The 18,404-nt window shown below is 25.7% G+C and overlaps 1 protein-coding gene across 1 annotated transcript; it reads left to right on the top strand.

Annotated features, from left to right (window-relative positions):
* Positions 1 to 3,029: 3,029 nt before the first annotated feature.
* LOC107647500 (HXXXD-type acyl-transferase family protein) lies at positions 3,030 to 6,614 on the top strand. Its single transcript, XM_016351571.3, has 2 exons — positions 3,030 to 3,473; positions 5,703 to 6,614. Exons 1-2 carry the CDS (start codon positions 3,030 to 3,032, stop codon positions 6,612 to 6,614), a joined length of 1,356 nt encoding a protein of 451 aa, XP_016207057.1.
* The last annotated feature ends 11,790 nt before the right edge of the window (positions 6,615 to 18,404 follow it).

Raw genomic sequence — 18,404 nt, 5'->3', positions numbered from 1 at the left:
AAAGTTATAGGACTCACAAAGTGACGATCCAGATTGAAGATTTCACCTAAATGCCTCCTAACATAATCTGCACATGCTTGAGAGCTATTTGATCCTTCCTTTCTCATTCTATTCCCTTTTTCTATACAAAACATTCTAGTATACACAAAGTCTAGCCATGAAACAAGTCTCTCTTCACTAACAAAGCACATCTATTTACATCGGAATACCTAGCGGAACTTCACTCGAGGTAGGGGTTTTTGTGCTAATTTTTATATGTCATGTTTTAAATGTTTTCGAACATAGATGTTAGCTTTATTTGCATGTCATGGTAGAATGTCTCTTTTCTTCATACGCATTATGTATTATAATAACAATCTTATGTGCATTAAAGAACTGAGGGAATGATCATTCGGTAAGGGAAGGTGACCCCCAAAGACAAGATAATCGAGATGATCATTCGGTAAGGGAAGGTGATCGAATCGAGATGATCCTTCGGTAAGGGAAGGTGATCGGCAAACTTTTGGGAACCTTCGGTAAGGGAAAGGGACTCCCATCAATTTTATATAATAAAGATACCTTTGTTGATATAACTCTTTTCTTGTGTATGTCTAAATAACCTTGATTGTAAATTGAACTGAGGGAATGATCCTTCGGTAAGGGAAGGTGACCCCCAAAGACAAGATATCGATATGATCCTTCGGTAAGGGAAGGTGATCGCCAAAACGTTTGGGATAAGAACCTTCGGTAAGGGAAGGGGACTCCCACCTTTTATACCGGTTTGAGCTCAATACCTTCCATAAAAGCTATGAGAAAAAGTAATGAAAAGTGCAATGAAAAGTGTGATTATGATTGTTCTTCTTTTATCCTTTTTAATTTATGATTATGTTTATTATTTCATTCAAAGATCCTTCTTTATCCAAAGTTCCTTTTTGTATGATGTATGATACTGTTTAAGGTCTTTATTTTATTCAGATCTATTTTGTTTGACTTACCTATGGCAATGTTACTATTCTTCTCTTGTTTATTATTTATTTTGCCTTGCTTTATGGCCTATGAGAATATCATACCAAGGTTTATGAGTTCACATTTATATGTTTTAACGCTATAGGCATTTTGTATGCATTACACATGTCATAACATAAGTAAACGAGAAGCATCTAAAAGTCACACCACTCTGACTAAATAAGAACTTTTAAAAATAATAATTGAACAATATTGCATCATCACTGTTTTTATTTTAAAAACTCGGAGTGGCTGGGGATGGATACGATGATACCATATAGATAAAAACTACTGAGAAACTTTTGTTTCTCACCCCTCTCTCCGTACCATCTTCAGGAACGATGCAGTACGAAGTAATACAGTTGAGGTGAAAAGACAGGTGCACTAGTAGGAGCAAGCTATCGAGGATGTAGATACAAAACATTAAACGTTTACTTTAAGAAGGAAGAATATGCAATTGTTTTAGCCATAGTTAAACAAAATAAGAGAATTAGGATTTCCTATGTGTTTTGTTTTATCCTTTTTGACTGATTGCAATTGTAACTATGATGTTTTCTTTTTTATTTGGTATGAGTAAAGCTTGTCATTGTTGTGCCTTCATAGTTTAGCACACTGATTTTTCATGTTAGTATTTTCAAATCCACTTATATTTTTCAACTAGTAACTATTCTAATAAAAACTAATTATTCAATATATTTTATTTATAAATTATTTTACATAAATATTTCACCTTTATTTTAAAAGAAAAATTTTGCAAGGTTTTGAATATTAGCTACTAAATATAATCCAAATAAAGCTTAACTCAGTTTAAAAGTATTAGGGTGTTACACCTGAGGGCAAAATAAGATCGTGTCATCTGCGAATTAGAGGTGTGACAACTCTATGTTATCCCGTCCCACCAGCAGTGGAGAAATATGTCCATTCCTTATCGCCTCACCCACCATCCTGTGCAAAACGTCAACTACAAGAACAAACAGAAAAGGAGAGAGAGGATCTCCTTGTCAGAGTCCTCTCTCTATCTTGAACGGCTTGGAGGGTGACCCATTAATCAACATCGACATAGATGCTGTGGTCACACATTCCTTCACTCATGTCCTCTGTCTAAGACCAAATTCCATCTTCTATAGCACAATATCCATAAAACTCCATCTCACTCTGTCATATGCCTTTTAAAAATCTAAAGAATATTATCAATTTAAATCATTATTGACGATTTATATTTTATATTATATATACAGTAATTTATTAGCCACAAACTTAAATTTTACAATTGATTAATCTTTGGCTGATAAACTAGAGAATATCATCAAAAAAATCAAAACAGAATCTAAATCGAACTTAAAAAGGAATATAAACGGCATAAGCATGGTTTGGTTTTCCCTCACAGAGAGCCTTTTGAGCCCAAATCAGCAACACTAGAAGTGACTTACTTCTTCAATTCTGTCCCCAATTGATTTACAATGCAAGTAAAATTCTAGTAGTGGCAATTTAATTAAGCACTTATTGAAAGCATAACTTTATGGCTAACATTATTTCATTCGGCATCATATTTTAGGACATATGTTAAAATTCTTAATTAAAAGTTTCTCATAAAAAATACAAAATATAAACTTATATATTATTAAAATAAGAAATTTAAAAATTTCTACTAATTATAATTTTAACCAATGGTGGGTGAAACTTATAAGGAATGGCTCAAGTGTTCAAAGTTCAAACAATATTCAAATTAAGGAGAGTTTACAATAAATTAAATAAAAACTTAATTACAATAAATTCAACTGCCTTACATCAGCACTAAATATAACTTATATTATTTTCAAGGATCATGAAATTATCATTGCCCCGTGTATTGTTCTTGAAATGCGTTACATTCTGGTACACATGAAACTTTCATTTCCCTTTAAAACCCATGAATTACATGTACATTTGCATTTCATTTCTTGTAAATAATGTTCTAAATAGTTCTCCCTAAAACTATATATATAAAACCTCACAAAATAGCCTACATCATTCTCATAATTTATTGCCAAATTATTATTATTGTTATGGCTACCAATAATAATAATATTGTTAGTTATATATGCAAAAGAACTGTGGTTAGCACAAAGCCAATTGAACCGGGAAAATACATGACCTTTTCGGTTCTTGATAGATGCATGGAGAAAAACCACATTAGGATGGTGTACTATTACCAAAGTTCATCAACATCATTAGGGGAGGGAGAATTTGGTAAAATGACAAAGAATTTAAAAGAAACATTGTCAGAGATGCTAAACTATTATCCAATGGTAACAGGAAGGCTAGTGAGGGATAGTGAAGAGAAGTGGAAGGTGAAATGCAATGATGCTGGGGTGAGAGTGGTGGAGGCAAAAGCCAAAGGGAGTGTGGAGGAATGGTTGAAGAATGTGGATAGTGAAAAGGAACACATGCTTGTGTATTGGGAGGACATGTATCATAAGCCTTATTATTGGTCAACTTTTTATGTCCAGGTTAGATTTTTTTTTTTTTTGGGGGCTCTTGATTCTTGAAAGTGTTATTGATCTAGTAAAATTATGCGGATGAATTCTAGTATGATTGTATGAATATGTTACAGTGGATATGGTAATTATGATTGTGTTATTAAAATTAAAGTTATATTTTTATACATATTTTGATAACATTTTTTTGAATTAATATTATTTAAAAATATTGTTTAATAATAAAAAAATATTATTTTAATTTTAATAATATTTTGAAATATTATAGTAATCATAGTCACTGTAATACAAATTTGTTTGAATGTCATTATGTTGTTAAAAAAAATTTTTTTAATAAATTTTTTAATGATTTTTTTATTTTTCTGTGTGTGAAAAAGTTTTAGTAGTAAAAATAATAAAAATAAAAAATATCTATTTTTAAAAGTTATAATTTATATATTTTTATTAAAAAAATATTATACTAAATAAATAAAAATATATTTTTTACGTGAAATATTTAAATATAAAATTATTTTTATTTTATTTTTAAATATTATTTAAAAAAATTGTATAAACCTAAATAAGTTTATAGTCATACAAGATTGATTCAGATTATATATCTAAAAATTGAAACAGTATAAAGTTTGTTTAAGATATAGGAAACAAGAAAGATAGAGATGTATAGGGATGTTTATGGATCGGATCCGCAAATTTGTGGTAAATATTCGCATTCGATTCGAAAATTGCAGATATGATCCGATCCGCAGATTGATCGGATCGGATATGATCCGATTCATACCTTTTGCGGATCGGATCGCGAATATCTGCTCTACATCCGCATATTCGATCCACCGTTTCGCAGATCTGCACAATAATAATTAAAAAATAAATAATATATATATGTTTGGTGTTATATTTACTTGTTGGTATGTTTTAGTTAGTAATTATTATTCATATATTGTATTATTTTATTTTTTTTATTTATGAAAAATTTGATTAAAAATATTTTAAGAATAAATAAATTTAAAAGTGTGAAAGAAATATTTTTATTGAATTTTTTACATAGAAATATAATTAAAAAGAGAAAGTTCAATTATACGGATATATCCGATATCCGATATCCGATCGGATTGGATTGGATTGGATCTGACACTAAAAATTGCTAATACCATATCCGATCCGAGGGAATTGTGCGAATCGTATCGAATTTTCGGTCATATCCGATCCGATCCGATCCGTGTACACCCCCAAGAAATGTGTTATGTTCAGTTATATGGTATGGGATATTAGGTAAATTCATAAGCTTTCTAATATCAAGCATGTTTGGGAAACATGAAAAAGTTTTTTTTTTCTTTTCAAAAACAAACAGAAAATAATTATATTTGGATAAAACTTTGAAAATATACTATAATCGAAACTAATAATTTTAAGTTTAAAAAAAAAAGCTTATAAGCAAAAACAATATGTTGAAGTTTATGATTATAATCAAAATCTTAATGTTTTTAAATTATAATGATTTCACCATTTTAACTCGAAGTATCTTACAAACAATAATTTTATATTATTTTTGTAATTATACTATATAAATATAGTTTCTTCTTTTTCTTACATTCTAAACTCAATAGGTTATCTTAAAACCACTTTTCAACTAATTAAAATATTGAAACATCCATAAATTGATTGTTTATTTTAAAAAGTGATTATACATATAAGAGATATCAAAATAAGTGTAATTTTTTAGTACACTTAGATAGCGTTTGGTGGAGAGACAGAGACGGAAAGACTGAGACTGAGAGATAGAGACTAAAAGAGTAAAGAGACAGAGATTGAAATAAATTTTAATATTCTATTTGGTGCAAAATAGGAGACAGAAATTGAAACAAGAATGAAACTCTAATTTAATTTGCACAAAGAGTAAAATTGGAATTAATTAATTAAAATGAGGGTATTTTAGGTATAAAATGTTATTAATGTTTCAGTTTCCATCTCTAAAAATTTTAGTCCTTTGTATTCTTACATTTTGGAGGTACTGAAATACTGAAATTTTGGACACAGAGACAGAAATTTTAATACCAGTCTCTGAACTAACAAATATGATACTGAGTCTCAGTCTCTCTCTTTCTCAGTACCCAAAAACAAACGCTACCTTAGGATGTTACTGATACCTTGTAATAAACTATTTTTTTTAATATTCATTTCCATTTATTTATTTATTTTGTCATAAATCTGACTCTCTTTTTGCATTTGTTTCTGTTTTTGAAGATAACTGAATTTGAAGAAGGAGGATTAGCAATTGGCCTAAGTTGTTTTCATCTTCTAGCAGATTACACTAGTGCAACCAACTTCTTGAAGGCTTGGTCTGATATTTCATTAGGCAACAAAATTACTGTTCTTCCATTATTCCACCCTTTACCTTCAACAAGAAAAAGAATTTCCAATCACCACCCATATTTTGAATTAATCAACCACTATAAATCCTCAATTGAGAGACCCATTCCAATAAAAGAAGAAAAGTACACTATTATATCACTGGGCTTCTCACACCAAATGGTTAATGCTTGCATTTCTAAGGCCCAATTTAATGGTCCATCAGGCCCAATAACAATGACTCCTTTTGAAGCGTTAGCAGGCCTGTTTTGGGCTTCAATTAGCAACATCAAGGGATTACAAAATGGGCTCATTGACATGTCTATATGTTTAGATGCAAGAAAAGTGTTGGGCCTGGACTATGGATTCTTTGGGAACACAATGATATATAATAAGGTCCATTCCAATGGTAATTTAGAAGGTAACATATTTGTACAAGCTACAAGGTATATAGGAGAAGTTGTAGCAAAAATGGACAATGAGGGAATAATGGACCTAATTGAGTGGCTTGAAAAAAATGAGATGAATTCACCAAAAATGATCAACGGTCCTGATTTGATTTGTGTTAGCTTGGAAAATGTAGACCCATATTTGAGTGTGTTTCAAGATTGGTTGAAACCACTTAGGGTTTCATGTTACATAGAGCCAGTTTTGGGTGAAGGACAGGTTTTGATCCTCCCAGGAACACCAGAGGAGGGTCCTTTAAGCAGGGTGGTTATGGTGACACTTAAGGAAGATGAGGCAATTAAGCTTTTTGAAGATGATCTCATCTCCCAATTCTCTCCAACTATCTTCATGAAATGTTAATTAAAGAATTATGTTTTACATCCATGCATATATACCACATGTAGTAAGATAAATTTCGAATAATTCTAGTCCTTAAAATTGTGATTATGAATTAAAATCTATGAAATATTTACATTTTGTGAAACATTTATCTAGTATACGTGTATTAAATAAGTGTTTTCTATATCTAACTGTGTCTTTATAAACAAAAAACTTTTTTAATATGTGTGAATATATACCTAAATATGATCACTTGTCGTCGTGTCTAATCTTATTCTTAATGCTTAAAATAAATTTAGAAAGAGCGTATATTAATAAATATTAATGTGAAAACTTATCTAAAATATTTTTTTAATTAAAAGAGTTTTAATTAAGTGGACATGTTAAAATTTTTATTATTAAAACTTTTAAATTTTTTACTTTAATAAATACACAATAAATATATTGGTAACTTAAATTTTATATTTTTTTATATAAAATATCTTATATAATAAGTTTAACATATGTCTTTCGGACTAAACTTTAATTTAAAAAACATATTAAAAAAGTATTCTATACTTTAATATCAATAAAAAAATTAAGATATTTTATAATATATCTAAAAAATATTTGTATTTTATATATATATTGGTGTTTCATGTGTTAATGAAAATTTGAAATTAATGAAAATTTAAAAATTAAAATTTCAAATTCATATATTGAGAAATAATACACTAATAATACTCATCTCCCTTCTATTAATTACTATATCTTTGGTAAGAAAGTAAGAAAAATATGAAATAAAGGAAGAATCTTAAAGTGGTTGGAGCTAGCCTTGGAGGTACTTTATTAAAAAGTGTTAGGTAATCATTACTTTTTCTTCATTTTTATTTTATAGTTGAATTAACACTAATTAATTATTTTTTTTTCTACTAAAAATCACTACAAGAAAATAGAGTTATTTTAACACTTTATTTTTTAACACCATAATTAAATGTCAAAATTAATATATATTTTTGACAAATATCGCAAATGTCAACTTTTCTATGCTTTCTTGATGAATAATTTGACCGTAGAGAATTACTCCTCAATTTTGATACTCATTTGTTTTTAATTTACTCCACTATTTTTCTTTTTCTTTGGGCTTTGTTAATTTTGACATCACACTGCTCTCAGTTTAGGATTATACTACTCATTCTTTATCTTCAAAATCTCAATTTATTCTTTAGTTTCAAGATCTCATTTCATTCTTTGTTAAAATTTTTTGTTGAAAATATTTTATAGTCAATAAGTGTCAAAATAAATAGTATTTTTGACAATTAATAAGTATCACAGAAAATATGTTCTCAAAATTTTCTAACAAATTATTTTTGACAGCCAATATTTATCAAAATAAGATTTAAATTTTTTTCACAATCATTTATATGTTAAAAATACTATTTTTGACAAAATTTTTATTAACATATTTTCATAGTTAAAATAGTGTCAAAATTTGTTTTTTTGACAAATTTTAATTTTCTTTTACACATTATAACCCTCAAAAATAATCTATATTGTTGTAGTGAATATTGACCTCCTAATATTTATTTTTATATATAATTTGTAATATGATAATAACGATTATAGTAGAAAATGTATTCTGAACATAATTCTTTGAATTTTACTTGTATTCTACTCTTAAAATTTTAAGATATGTAATTTGATATTTTGAAGTTGTTAAATAATAGTATAACAAAAAATTTAATATTTAAAAAAAAAAAATTATTAAGATATAAAATGTATCATATGACCCATAGTTTAGGGGAGTGAATTGCATATTTGCATGACGATTACATGCATCATTAGTTACGTTGGTGGCAGAACAATATAATGGCAATGCAGGAAAATGAAAAGAAAATTTGAATTTAATTTTGATAGATCAATATATATAATTATGCAACCTATTTTATAAGATCACCATTACATACAATTTAAACATTTCAACTACATTATTACTATACTATCTAGACTAATCATCCGATTTAAATATATTAGAAAAAAGTATTAGTCATCAAAAGATATCGATAAACAGTTAATCATCCATCCTATATTTAATCATTCACCTACCCCATTGTTTCAGTTGCAAATTCATCGAAAGCATGGTTGTTGCATCATATAAAATTGTTTCATAAAAAAAAAACAACTAGTTAAGACGAAATTGATTAAAGATTGAATTTTAAAGGACAAGTATCATTTTTCTACTAATAGATGTGTGGTTCTTTGTCAAATGAACATTGATCACGTCTTTACCCAACATCAATCTAGTTGATTAATAATTTAAACGATATTATACCTTTTTATATTAAGAATAAATACAGAAAACTAACTTAAGTTAACATTAATTTTTTTATTATAAAATTAATTTTTTAATTCTATTTTTTTGAAAGATTTAGAACTTTAAATTTAAAATTTATTATTTAAAATTTAAAAATTTAAAAAATAAATCATTTAAAAAAATTAGTTGATATTAACTAAAAAAATTAATTTTCTAATTAAATTCTACAACAATCTCAAAAAGAAACCCTGAATATTATTACTATATATACTTAACTATTAGTATAATTAACATTATTTGTTTATAAATTATTTGTCAAAGTGATCATATGCAGGTTAAAACACTACAACAAAATAATATTTTTGTAACAATTTTTTTTATAAATAATATATTTAGTTGTACTCGTTATCCTTATATGAAATCTCATAATACTAATTAACAAGTTTAATTTTAAGTTTTAATTAGCTGTCTTTTGGAATATGTTAACCACAAAGGCAACAAATACCTTGTAAAAGAAGGTAAAATGATTATCTCTAAACATGTTTTCTTTGATGAAACAAGTTTCTTTACAAAGATCTTTTCCCATTTGAAGTGTCTGCTCCTACTAAGAAAAAATTTGCACACATTTATTTAACTTTCTCTATTTTACCTTCAATCTTAAGCAATCTTGGAATCCCAAAATTATTGTTATATATAACAAGCTCTTGCATCTTAGAATCATACCTCAACAAGAAGCGTTAAAAGAATCAACGTAAGAATGTTTTTTCTTTAGATTGTTTTCAACAACTCAGACCCACAAAAAGGGAGAGACGACAAAACAACTCTCCATAAATATTATTAGTCCTTTCCTCTTTTTTTTTTTTTTTTTTTTTTTTACGAAAGATAGGAGACTCGAACCCACAACCTCTTAATTGAGTATGAGGAGACTATACCATTTGAACTATTACTCATTGGCGTCCTTTCCTTTCAAAGACGTACAACTAAATAACTTTTCAAAAAATGAGATGAATTAATGAACCCAAATTTTAAATAACTTTTAGTTTATTCATAAGACAGAGCAAAGCTATACGAAAATAACAAAATGTTTTCAAAACCTTTAAACAAACTGGCCTATGCATGTTTTTCTTGAGGTTTGTGCTATGTTTTAAAAATGGTCGAATCATTCATTATTTGTTGTCTTTCCCATCTTTCATGGTGCTTTATAGATGCCGCTTAAGTTGTAACACGTATGTATGCTTTCTTTAATTAGAGATATATTTTTAAGGGAGCCACTCACCTTTAAAAGTTACAACCTCTTTTTTAAAGATATTTTTTAATAATTAAAATTTAATATATATATATAAATATAACTAATTAAATAGTGTTATTTTTGTTAAAATTAGATCAAACAAATTAATTTGACAAAAAAATTAATGAACTAAATTTTAAACCAATCTAAATTAATATTTTAAATAAAAAATGACTACAATATCCTTATTATAAAAAATAACAAAATACTCTTATATATATATATATAAAATATTAATTTAAATTAATTTAAAATTTAGTTCTCAATTTTTTGGCCAAATCGATTTGTTCAATCTAATTATAACAGAAATAATACGGTTTATTCGATTACATATATTAAATTTTAATTATTAAAAAATATCTTTTAAAAAAAAATATTATAGACGTTTTTATTTGAGTAATTCTTTATTTTTAATTCCATAAGAATAACTTTAATTTTCGGATTGCTTAAGATATATGCAGATTCAACTTTACAGCCATTGGTGGCATCATATATAGATTCCTTGTTATATATTTTTGAGACTAGTAATTTTTAGTATTTTTTATTATTATTTGACTAATATAAATACTAAAGTGTGTGTCTTTAATAAATATATTTTATTAATTTATATATACAAATTTTAAAAATATAAATGCTATTAATTTATGTGTACAAAATTTTAATAAATATAAATATTAATTATATATTTTTTTATAAAAAAATATTTATATATATAAGTATAAATTATTATTAACTAAATACTGATTAAAAATAATAATATTTGTTAGTTATATAATATTTTTCATAAATTTATTCCAGTCAAGTAGGAACACTGAATAAACATAATTAAAGAATTAGTTCTTCAAGATCGAACTGATAAATTTTTGGTGGTGGTATACATTTTTTTTAATATCTTATATTTATATCGTTAATAACATATTTTACATAGAAAAGTGAATGTCTATTTTATTAGAGAAATAAATATTTATAACTTATAACATTAACAATAAATAAGTATTATATATTAAAAAATAAATATTCAGAGGAATAAATATGTAAGATTGTTACTTAAAATAAAAAAAAAATGAAATACGTTATAAGTTATACATATTTTTTTTTTTTTACATAAAACATGTAGTACCTATACTTTTACCATACTTTTCCTTATTAGTAAGATGAATAAAAAATAATTGAAGGAAACATATATGTAAAAAGTAAAAACTAAAAAGCATTGGTGTGAATAATGGTAGTCACTTTATAGTTTCTTTACTTTTTATTTTAAATATTTGGAATAAATCTCAAAATTATTTCTAATATTTAAAATTATTTTATTTAAATTTTTAAATTTTAAAATTGTCTTAATGCTGTTCTGTTAGTATTTTATTAACAAAATTAACGATAGAATAATATTAAAATAATTTTAAAAAATTAAAAATATAAATAGAACGATTTAAATGTTAAAAAAAATTTTAAAACGTATTCTTAATTAAAAATGAAAATGAAGTCATCAGTGAGCAGTTCAACAACAGTACGTGAGGTAACACAAGTACAAAGCCCCAAATATAAATAAAGCATGCACAATTGCACACACATTACGCATTGCTTTCATAATACCGTAATTTGTGGGTTTCTTCCAATTTTTTTTTTCTCTCTTTTATTTAATTTGTAGGTAACCTTCTTCTCTTGGCTTTTGTTGTGCTGTCATTATGAATGTGTGATAATGGATTAAGGTTACGTTTTGTATGGATGTGGCTCGATGCGTTGGCACTATCATCAAGCACACAAATAACAAAATAATAACAATAATACTTTCGAAATTGGACTACACACACAACTTCAATAACCAAATCAATTGAAACATTTGTGATTTGAGAGTCATTATTAGATCAGTTTGGTTTAATTTAAGTCATTGGTTGCGAACGAAATAGTTAAAAGTTGAAAATACAAGTCAAAACATGGGTCATCAAAAAATATATTTTTTATTTTATGATTTTATGAAAATAAAAAGATAAAAATAGAAAATAAAATTTAATTTTTTTATAAAATTAAATAAAAAATATTAAAATAAATGCAACAAATAATTATTTCAAATCAAGCAAATATTTTTTAGAAATATAAACATATACTACTTCGTGTATGTATATATATAGAAAAAATATAGGTAGACAATGAAAAATACTAAACAATATGAACAATGGATATATCGGATATTCAATTCACTAGGTGTGCGGATGATAATCCTAATATTAAGATTTAGGTGGGTAATTTGAGGTGTAATGTGATTTTACCTTATTGGACCAATTTTAGAACCTATTATTCACATTGTTTACAAAAATCATTATCTACCTAACAAAATCCATATATATATATATACCCCACAATGGCATCGACTATTTGTCCCAAAACCTAGTTCACTCCTGTATTTTTGTTATGATCCTACTTTTGCTATTCAAATAATTAATATCATATTTCTAGTATGAAATAATCCGTTGTTAGCTGTAAATATTATTTATTTATTCATTATAGATAGCATTTCATTATTAGCGACAGATGTTATTGAACAAACCGTCGCTATTTTTTTGCCATAATTAGTGATGGATTTTAATGCTCGACGTTAATTGTTTGCGATACCACTTTCAAATACCGGATTTTATCCATCATTAACACCAATATGTGTCGCTAAACTAAAAAAAATCTGTCACTAAAATCTATTGATAATCTAAAATATTCTAGTAATGTTAAATATCATTTTCATCACATTGATACAAATTAATTTTCCTATGGACCCGAGTCTGCTAGGGAGTCAATTGAGTATTTGTATAATGTGTACAATGAGTTATTTATTTAACTCAATATGAGTTAAAAAATGAACATCCAGAGTAAAATACTACTAATTTCTCAAACACAATACACCCATACTATCCAGAATAACCATCCAAGTATCAGGGATAATAAACATCTGATATCCTACTGAATCAAACATCTCTAAACCCCCCATTGTACACATTGTAAAGATACTCCGTTGACTCTCTATACTTCCTCCTTTTGGATATACTTGGAGATCAGATTATATATATATGACATTGATAATAATAATAAGATTGAAAAAAAAAATCCAAAAAGGCCATTTCATTGTGATGGTAGAAACCTCATGACCAGTGATCGGTGTGGCAATAATAATGACATAATGTTGCGGTAATTAATGCATATATATATATATATATATAGTGCAAGGAAGGTATTGGCATCCATGTGAAACGTGATGGACGAATAATATATACGAGGTGCACTCGTCCTTCTTCTTAATGCTTTTTGGAATATTTTATTTTAATCACATCATTTTCCTTTTCGGTTTAGGTATACCAACCCCCAAAACCTCTTCCTAATAATTCAATTTAGCCTCTTACCTCCTCCTTGTCTTCAATGTTGGACCACCCTACTGCTCCCTATAATCTCAATCATCTAAAATATTCAAACACTAAAGGGAACAATGCATGGTGCAAACACTTCAATGATAAGTTCTACAAATGAGATGATTTAAACCCAAAAGAATAAATTTGTTGAATACTTATTATTATTAGCATGTATCTTAATACTATATATAAAACTATCAATCATTCGAATTTAATGTTTTAAATAACTTTTTAGATCATGGAAAAAAAAGTATATGTAAGTATTTGTGATGAACTATTTTTTTTCAAAAGTTTAATTAAGTTTATATAGGAAGACACATATGAATGATTATATGTTTAACACATCTTCTTAAACAAAAGTTTTTGTTTTTTTTTTTTTTTTTGTGTTTGCTTGAATTTTTGTATAAATTTTTTTAATTATTTGTTATATACTATTTTTTTTTTGGAATAATAAGGATCAAATTTTAGACATTTCAGTTATAAAAGTTTTGATATCACATTATGATGAATCATTTCTTTCAAAAATTTAAATTTATAAAAAGAGACACATAAATAGATATATCTCTCTATCAGAATCGATTATAATGATGGTATGATTATAATTAGATAATAGTAAAAAGTTTATATTATCAATATATTTAATAAATCAATGTATGTGTTTACTATATGTTAATTAGTCCTGTAGTTGTGTTTTATACTTTAGTAGTATTGTAATAGTTAACAAAAAATAATATATAAATAGACTTAATTACTTTTGTTTCTCATCACCTACCCAAATCAAATTATTTTATTTTGATTTTCCAAGGGTTCTTGAGCTCGTCCTACTTGTTTCAATTTGCATTCATTAGGGTTCTTGAACGATTCATATTTAATTATTTTGTTAATTTTATATAGATTAATTGATATATCTAGGAAGATACATGGTACATATATGTAATCATCATTAATTATAAAACATAACAAGAAAATGTAATTGACTTCCTAGAAAATAATAGAAACATGCCCTTAATTAGTACCTTAAGCAATATAAAATATGGTAGATGATTAACAAATTAAATTGGACTATAAATTATTATGGATTCCTTTAGAAATATCCATGACTCAATGAGTAAAATTGAAAGAATGGTTTGTCGTTATATTTAGACTAGTATCAATATATATTATTTCTGTTTCCCACTAGCATACGTTTAATAGCAATGGACCATTCAAATTTCCAAAGCATGTCTAATCTAGTTAAGTGGTCCATTATTGTCACTCCTAAAAAAATAATTTTTAACAGTTATTTATTTTATTTTTAGCGATAATAAAAATAATAATTAATATATTTATTAATAATTAAATATTAGCTATTTTATATTTTATTACAAAATTTTTTTCAATAATTATACAATTATTGATAAAACTTTTTTAATATAGCTACAAAAAATATATAATAACTATTATAACATAAAATAATAACAACAAATATACTATTGACGCAAAAATATGAGTTATACCAAATAAATAAGACATTTTTATTCTTAAAATTTGATGATTTTATACCAAATAAATATTTTTTAGTATTTTTTTGAATGACCAAAATGCTTTAAAAAAATAAAATTTTAGAAATAAATTTTTACTCTATTTTTTGTATCTAAATTTTAAATAATTATCTAAAATTATTTATATCTTTAATTTCACTGAAAAAGTGGAATAATTTATTATTTATTTACTTCAGATGTATAAGTTTTTATTATTCTTTTTATGCAATTTTGATATCATTATTGTTATTAATTACTTGTTTTTATTATTGTAATTTACAAATTTGATTCTCTTCGCTTGTCAAGCAAAATTGTCATGATCGGTAAAGACTAAAGCTGACAATTATGTGACGAGTAATGCTAGGGAACCAAAAGGGTATTAGCAAAAAATCAGCCAAATATCTCTCGGTGAATCCAAAATATCTACGAGTTAATATATATGGATGTTTCTTTTGTTAAGTATCAGAATGTTTCTTTTTCATACTAAACGGATGTTTTTTTTTATATATTTTTCGAATTTTTTTGTATTACAAATATAAATGTCTCTATTTCTTTAAGAAATTCATAATTTTTTAAAAATTTTATAGATATTTAATTATTTTTGCTAAAATATAACTGAATATTTCTTTTGTTAAGTATTAGGATGTTTTTTTTTCATATTAAATGAATGTTTTTTTTTATATTTCTGTAATTGTTCAAGAACTTCTTTTAACTAAGATCAATTGTGTAGTCTTCAATTTCTTTAATCATCAAAATTGCACCTAATATTCCAAAACGGGATGAGGATGCAATAGGAACAAGAGCTATGTATGCTCCACGCATTTCCGATGAGTTACGCCAGAAAGTGATGTCTATGCTTTATGTTGGGATATCTCTTGATAACATAATACAGCACCATGTAGATGTGATGCAGAAGCAAGGTGGACCCCAAAACCGTGATGATTTTCTCACTCGAAATGATGTGCGCAACATGGAACGGAGTATCCGTAATTCTTCACATGAACTGCAGGAAAACGATGAATGCAGTGTAAAGATATGAGTCCAGCGCCATCAGAAGCATGTTTTCTATTACCAAGATAACTCAGGTTCACAATTGGAATTCGATGAGTCAGATGTCGGTGATGAAAGAGAAGTGGATCGCAGCGGAGAAGCATAGAGGACTCGACGGAGAGAGAGAGGTGTGTGTGATTGTTGGAGGTGAGTAGGTTAATGTGAGAGAGAAGAGGAAGGTTTTTATAGGTTTTAATTAGGTTTATTTAATCAATTTTAAATTTTAAATTTTGAATTTAAAAAATTTAAAATTAATTAATTATTAATATAAATTAATGTGGTTTTGTTTAGTTTTTGGCTAGTAACCTTTTGGTTCCAAATACTTTTCCTTATGTGACTAAAGAATGGTCTAAAACAGAATATTATATGACAAATACTTTTATTGATATTTTCATATTATTGTGGGTTAAAAAACAAGTGTTAAAAAAAATATTAGTTTTGAGTTTTGACAACTAACTAACCCTTAAAAATACTTTGGCTTGTCATCAAGATCATACTATTTAAATATTCTTGATTGAACAAGAGCTTATAGTTTAGTTAAATCTATGAAATCTTATGTTCTCTAAAAAGACTAATAAGCTTTTGTTAGGAATATATATATATATATGGTGGATACTACAATGAAGATGATAAAACTATCTTTTCATGAAGATGCTTTGATTAAAAGTGTGGTTTATTTATTTAGCCACACTTTAAACAAAAACAACACTTTTATAAATATCAAAATCTAACCATACAATTTATCATCCAAGAGTCAAAAAGAAATATATTCATATAAAGACAATTATAAAATCTTTATTGTAGTATCCACCTATATATAGCCGAGACAATAGTGGTTAGTATGTAGTACGAAAAAAGAGTTTTCATGGAAGTGTAACAAAAAAGTTTGGAGCCGTACCATTTGCATCAAGTTGCTTATATCTAAGGCATGGTTACAAATAAAAAAGAGTTTGCCTATGTCCACAATTAATAAATCTATTACATATTTAATGATGTTATACGTACGTAGTACAAGTATTTTTAAGTCAAATCAAATTAGCACATACTTAACAAAAGAATATGTACATAATATCATCATTTTTTTTTGTACTTTTTTAGAAAGCACAAAAAATTATTGATATAATATATATTCCATGAATTTATTGATATAGCATAAAAAATTTTTGCTATAGAACAAAAATTTTTGTATATAGTCCATGAATTTTTGCATATTTTATTGGTTGTGTGATTCAATGTTCTAGATATGTGATTTTTTAAAGGTTTTTGTGATATGTCTATGCTGCCCACCAAAATGTCTGGGTTGTATGTATTTTATTGTTAGTTTGGTGTCATTGTTTATTCCTTTAAAAATTTCTATCAAAATTGTTGTGATGCGCTAAATTTTCAGTGATATGTACTAAATTTTTTTTCTTATACATATTTTATTGGTTGGGTATCAATATTTTAAGCATGTGGTATTTTAAAATTTTTTATGTTGTATACAAAATTTATGTGCTGTATGTATATCAAAATTTTTGTGCTTTAATTTTCTAAACATATATAGGAAAAGAAAAATACGATGACGGTGAAGATAATAATGAAGAGGAGAAAAAATGAGGAAAAAAAATAAATAAGAAAAAAAGACAATGATATTAAAGAAAAATAAGAGAAGAAAAAGATTGGACTTGGTTTGAAAATTGATTGGCTATCTAACTTTATTGTTATATATTATTAAAATTTAGTTTCTTCAATTAATAACTAAATTGATGTGGCATGTTCTTCAAGGTATTTTCTAATTTATTTTTATTTGATTCATTTAACTATGTTAATTAATTAATTATTTATTTAAATTGATTTGATTGGGATAAATATTATATTATTTAATATTTTATTTTACTATATTAATTATGTGATTTGACTGGAATAAATAAATTTGTTTTATTTTATTTTGCGTTAATTTTTTATCTTATGCATTTTAAATTTTTAATTAATAATTTTTAAAAGTGTTATAATTAATTATTTATTTGATTTTATTTACATAAATACAAATTATTTAATATTTTATTTGACTAAAATAAATAAATAAATTTTATTTTAATTTAAATTATTTTATTTTGTCTGATGTATTTTAGTTAATAATTTTTTAAAGTATTATAATTTTTACATACCATATTTCTAAGATATTATTTATTTATTTAACTTATTTTATTGAGCCAAACAAACTATAATTAATTTATTATATCAATTATTTAATTTAATTAATTTAAATATATTTTATTTGATTTGATT

This window comes from Arachis ipaensis, chromosome B6, assembly GCF_059453495.1.
Source record: "Arachis ipaensis isolate K30076 ecotype BB chromosome B6, ASM5945349v1, whole genome shotgun sequence".
In the NCBI taxonomy this organism is placed as follows: domain Eukaryota; kingdom Viridiplantae; phylum Streptophyta; class Magnoliopsida; order Fabales; family Fabaceae; genus Arachis; species Arachis ipaensis.
Note: the sequence above shows the minus strand (reverse complement) of the source record. Positions and strands in the feature narration are given on the sequence as shown.

Excerpts from the sequence above, each read along its gene's own strand:
- LOC107647500 (XM_016351571.3), top strand. The coding sequence starts at position 3,030 with ATGGCTACCAATAATAATAATATTGTTAGTTATATATGCAAAAGAACT. Across the intron at positions 3,474-5,702 it reads GGTCAACTTTTTATGTCCAG|ATAACTGAATTTGAAGAAGG; the intron begins GTTAGATTTTTT and ends CTGTTTTTGAAG.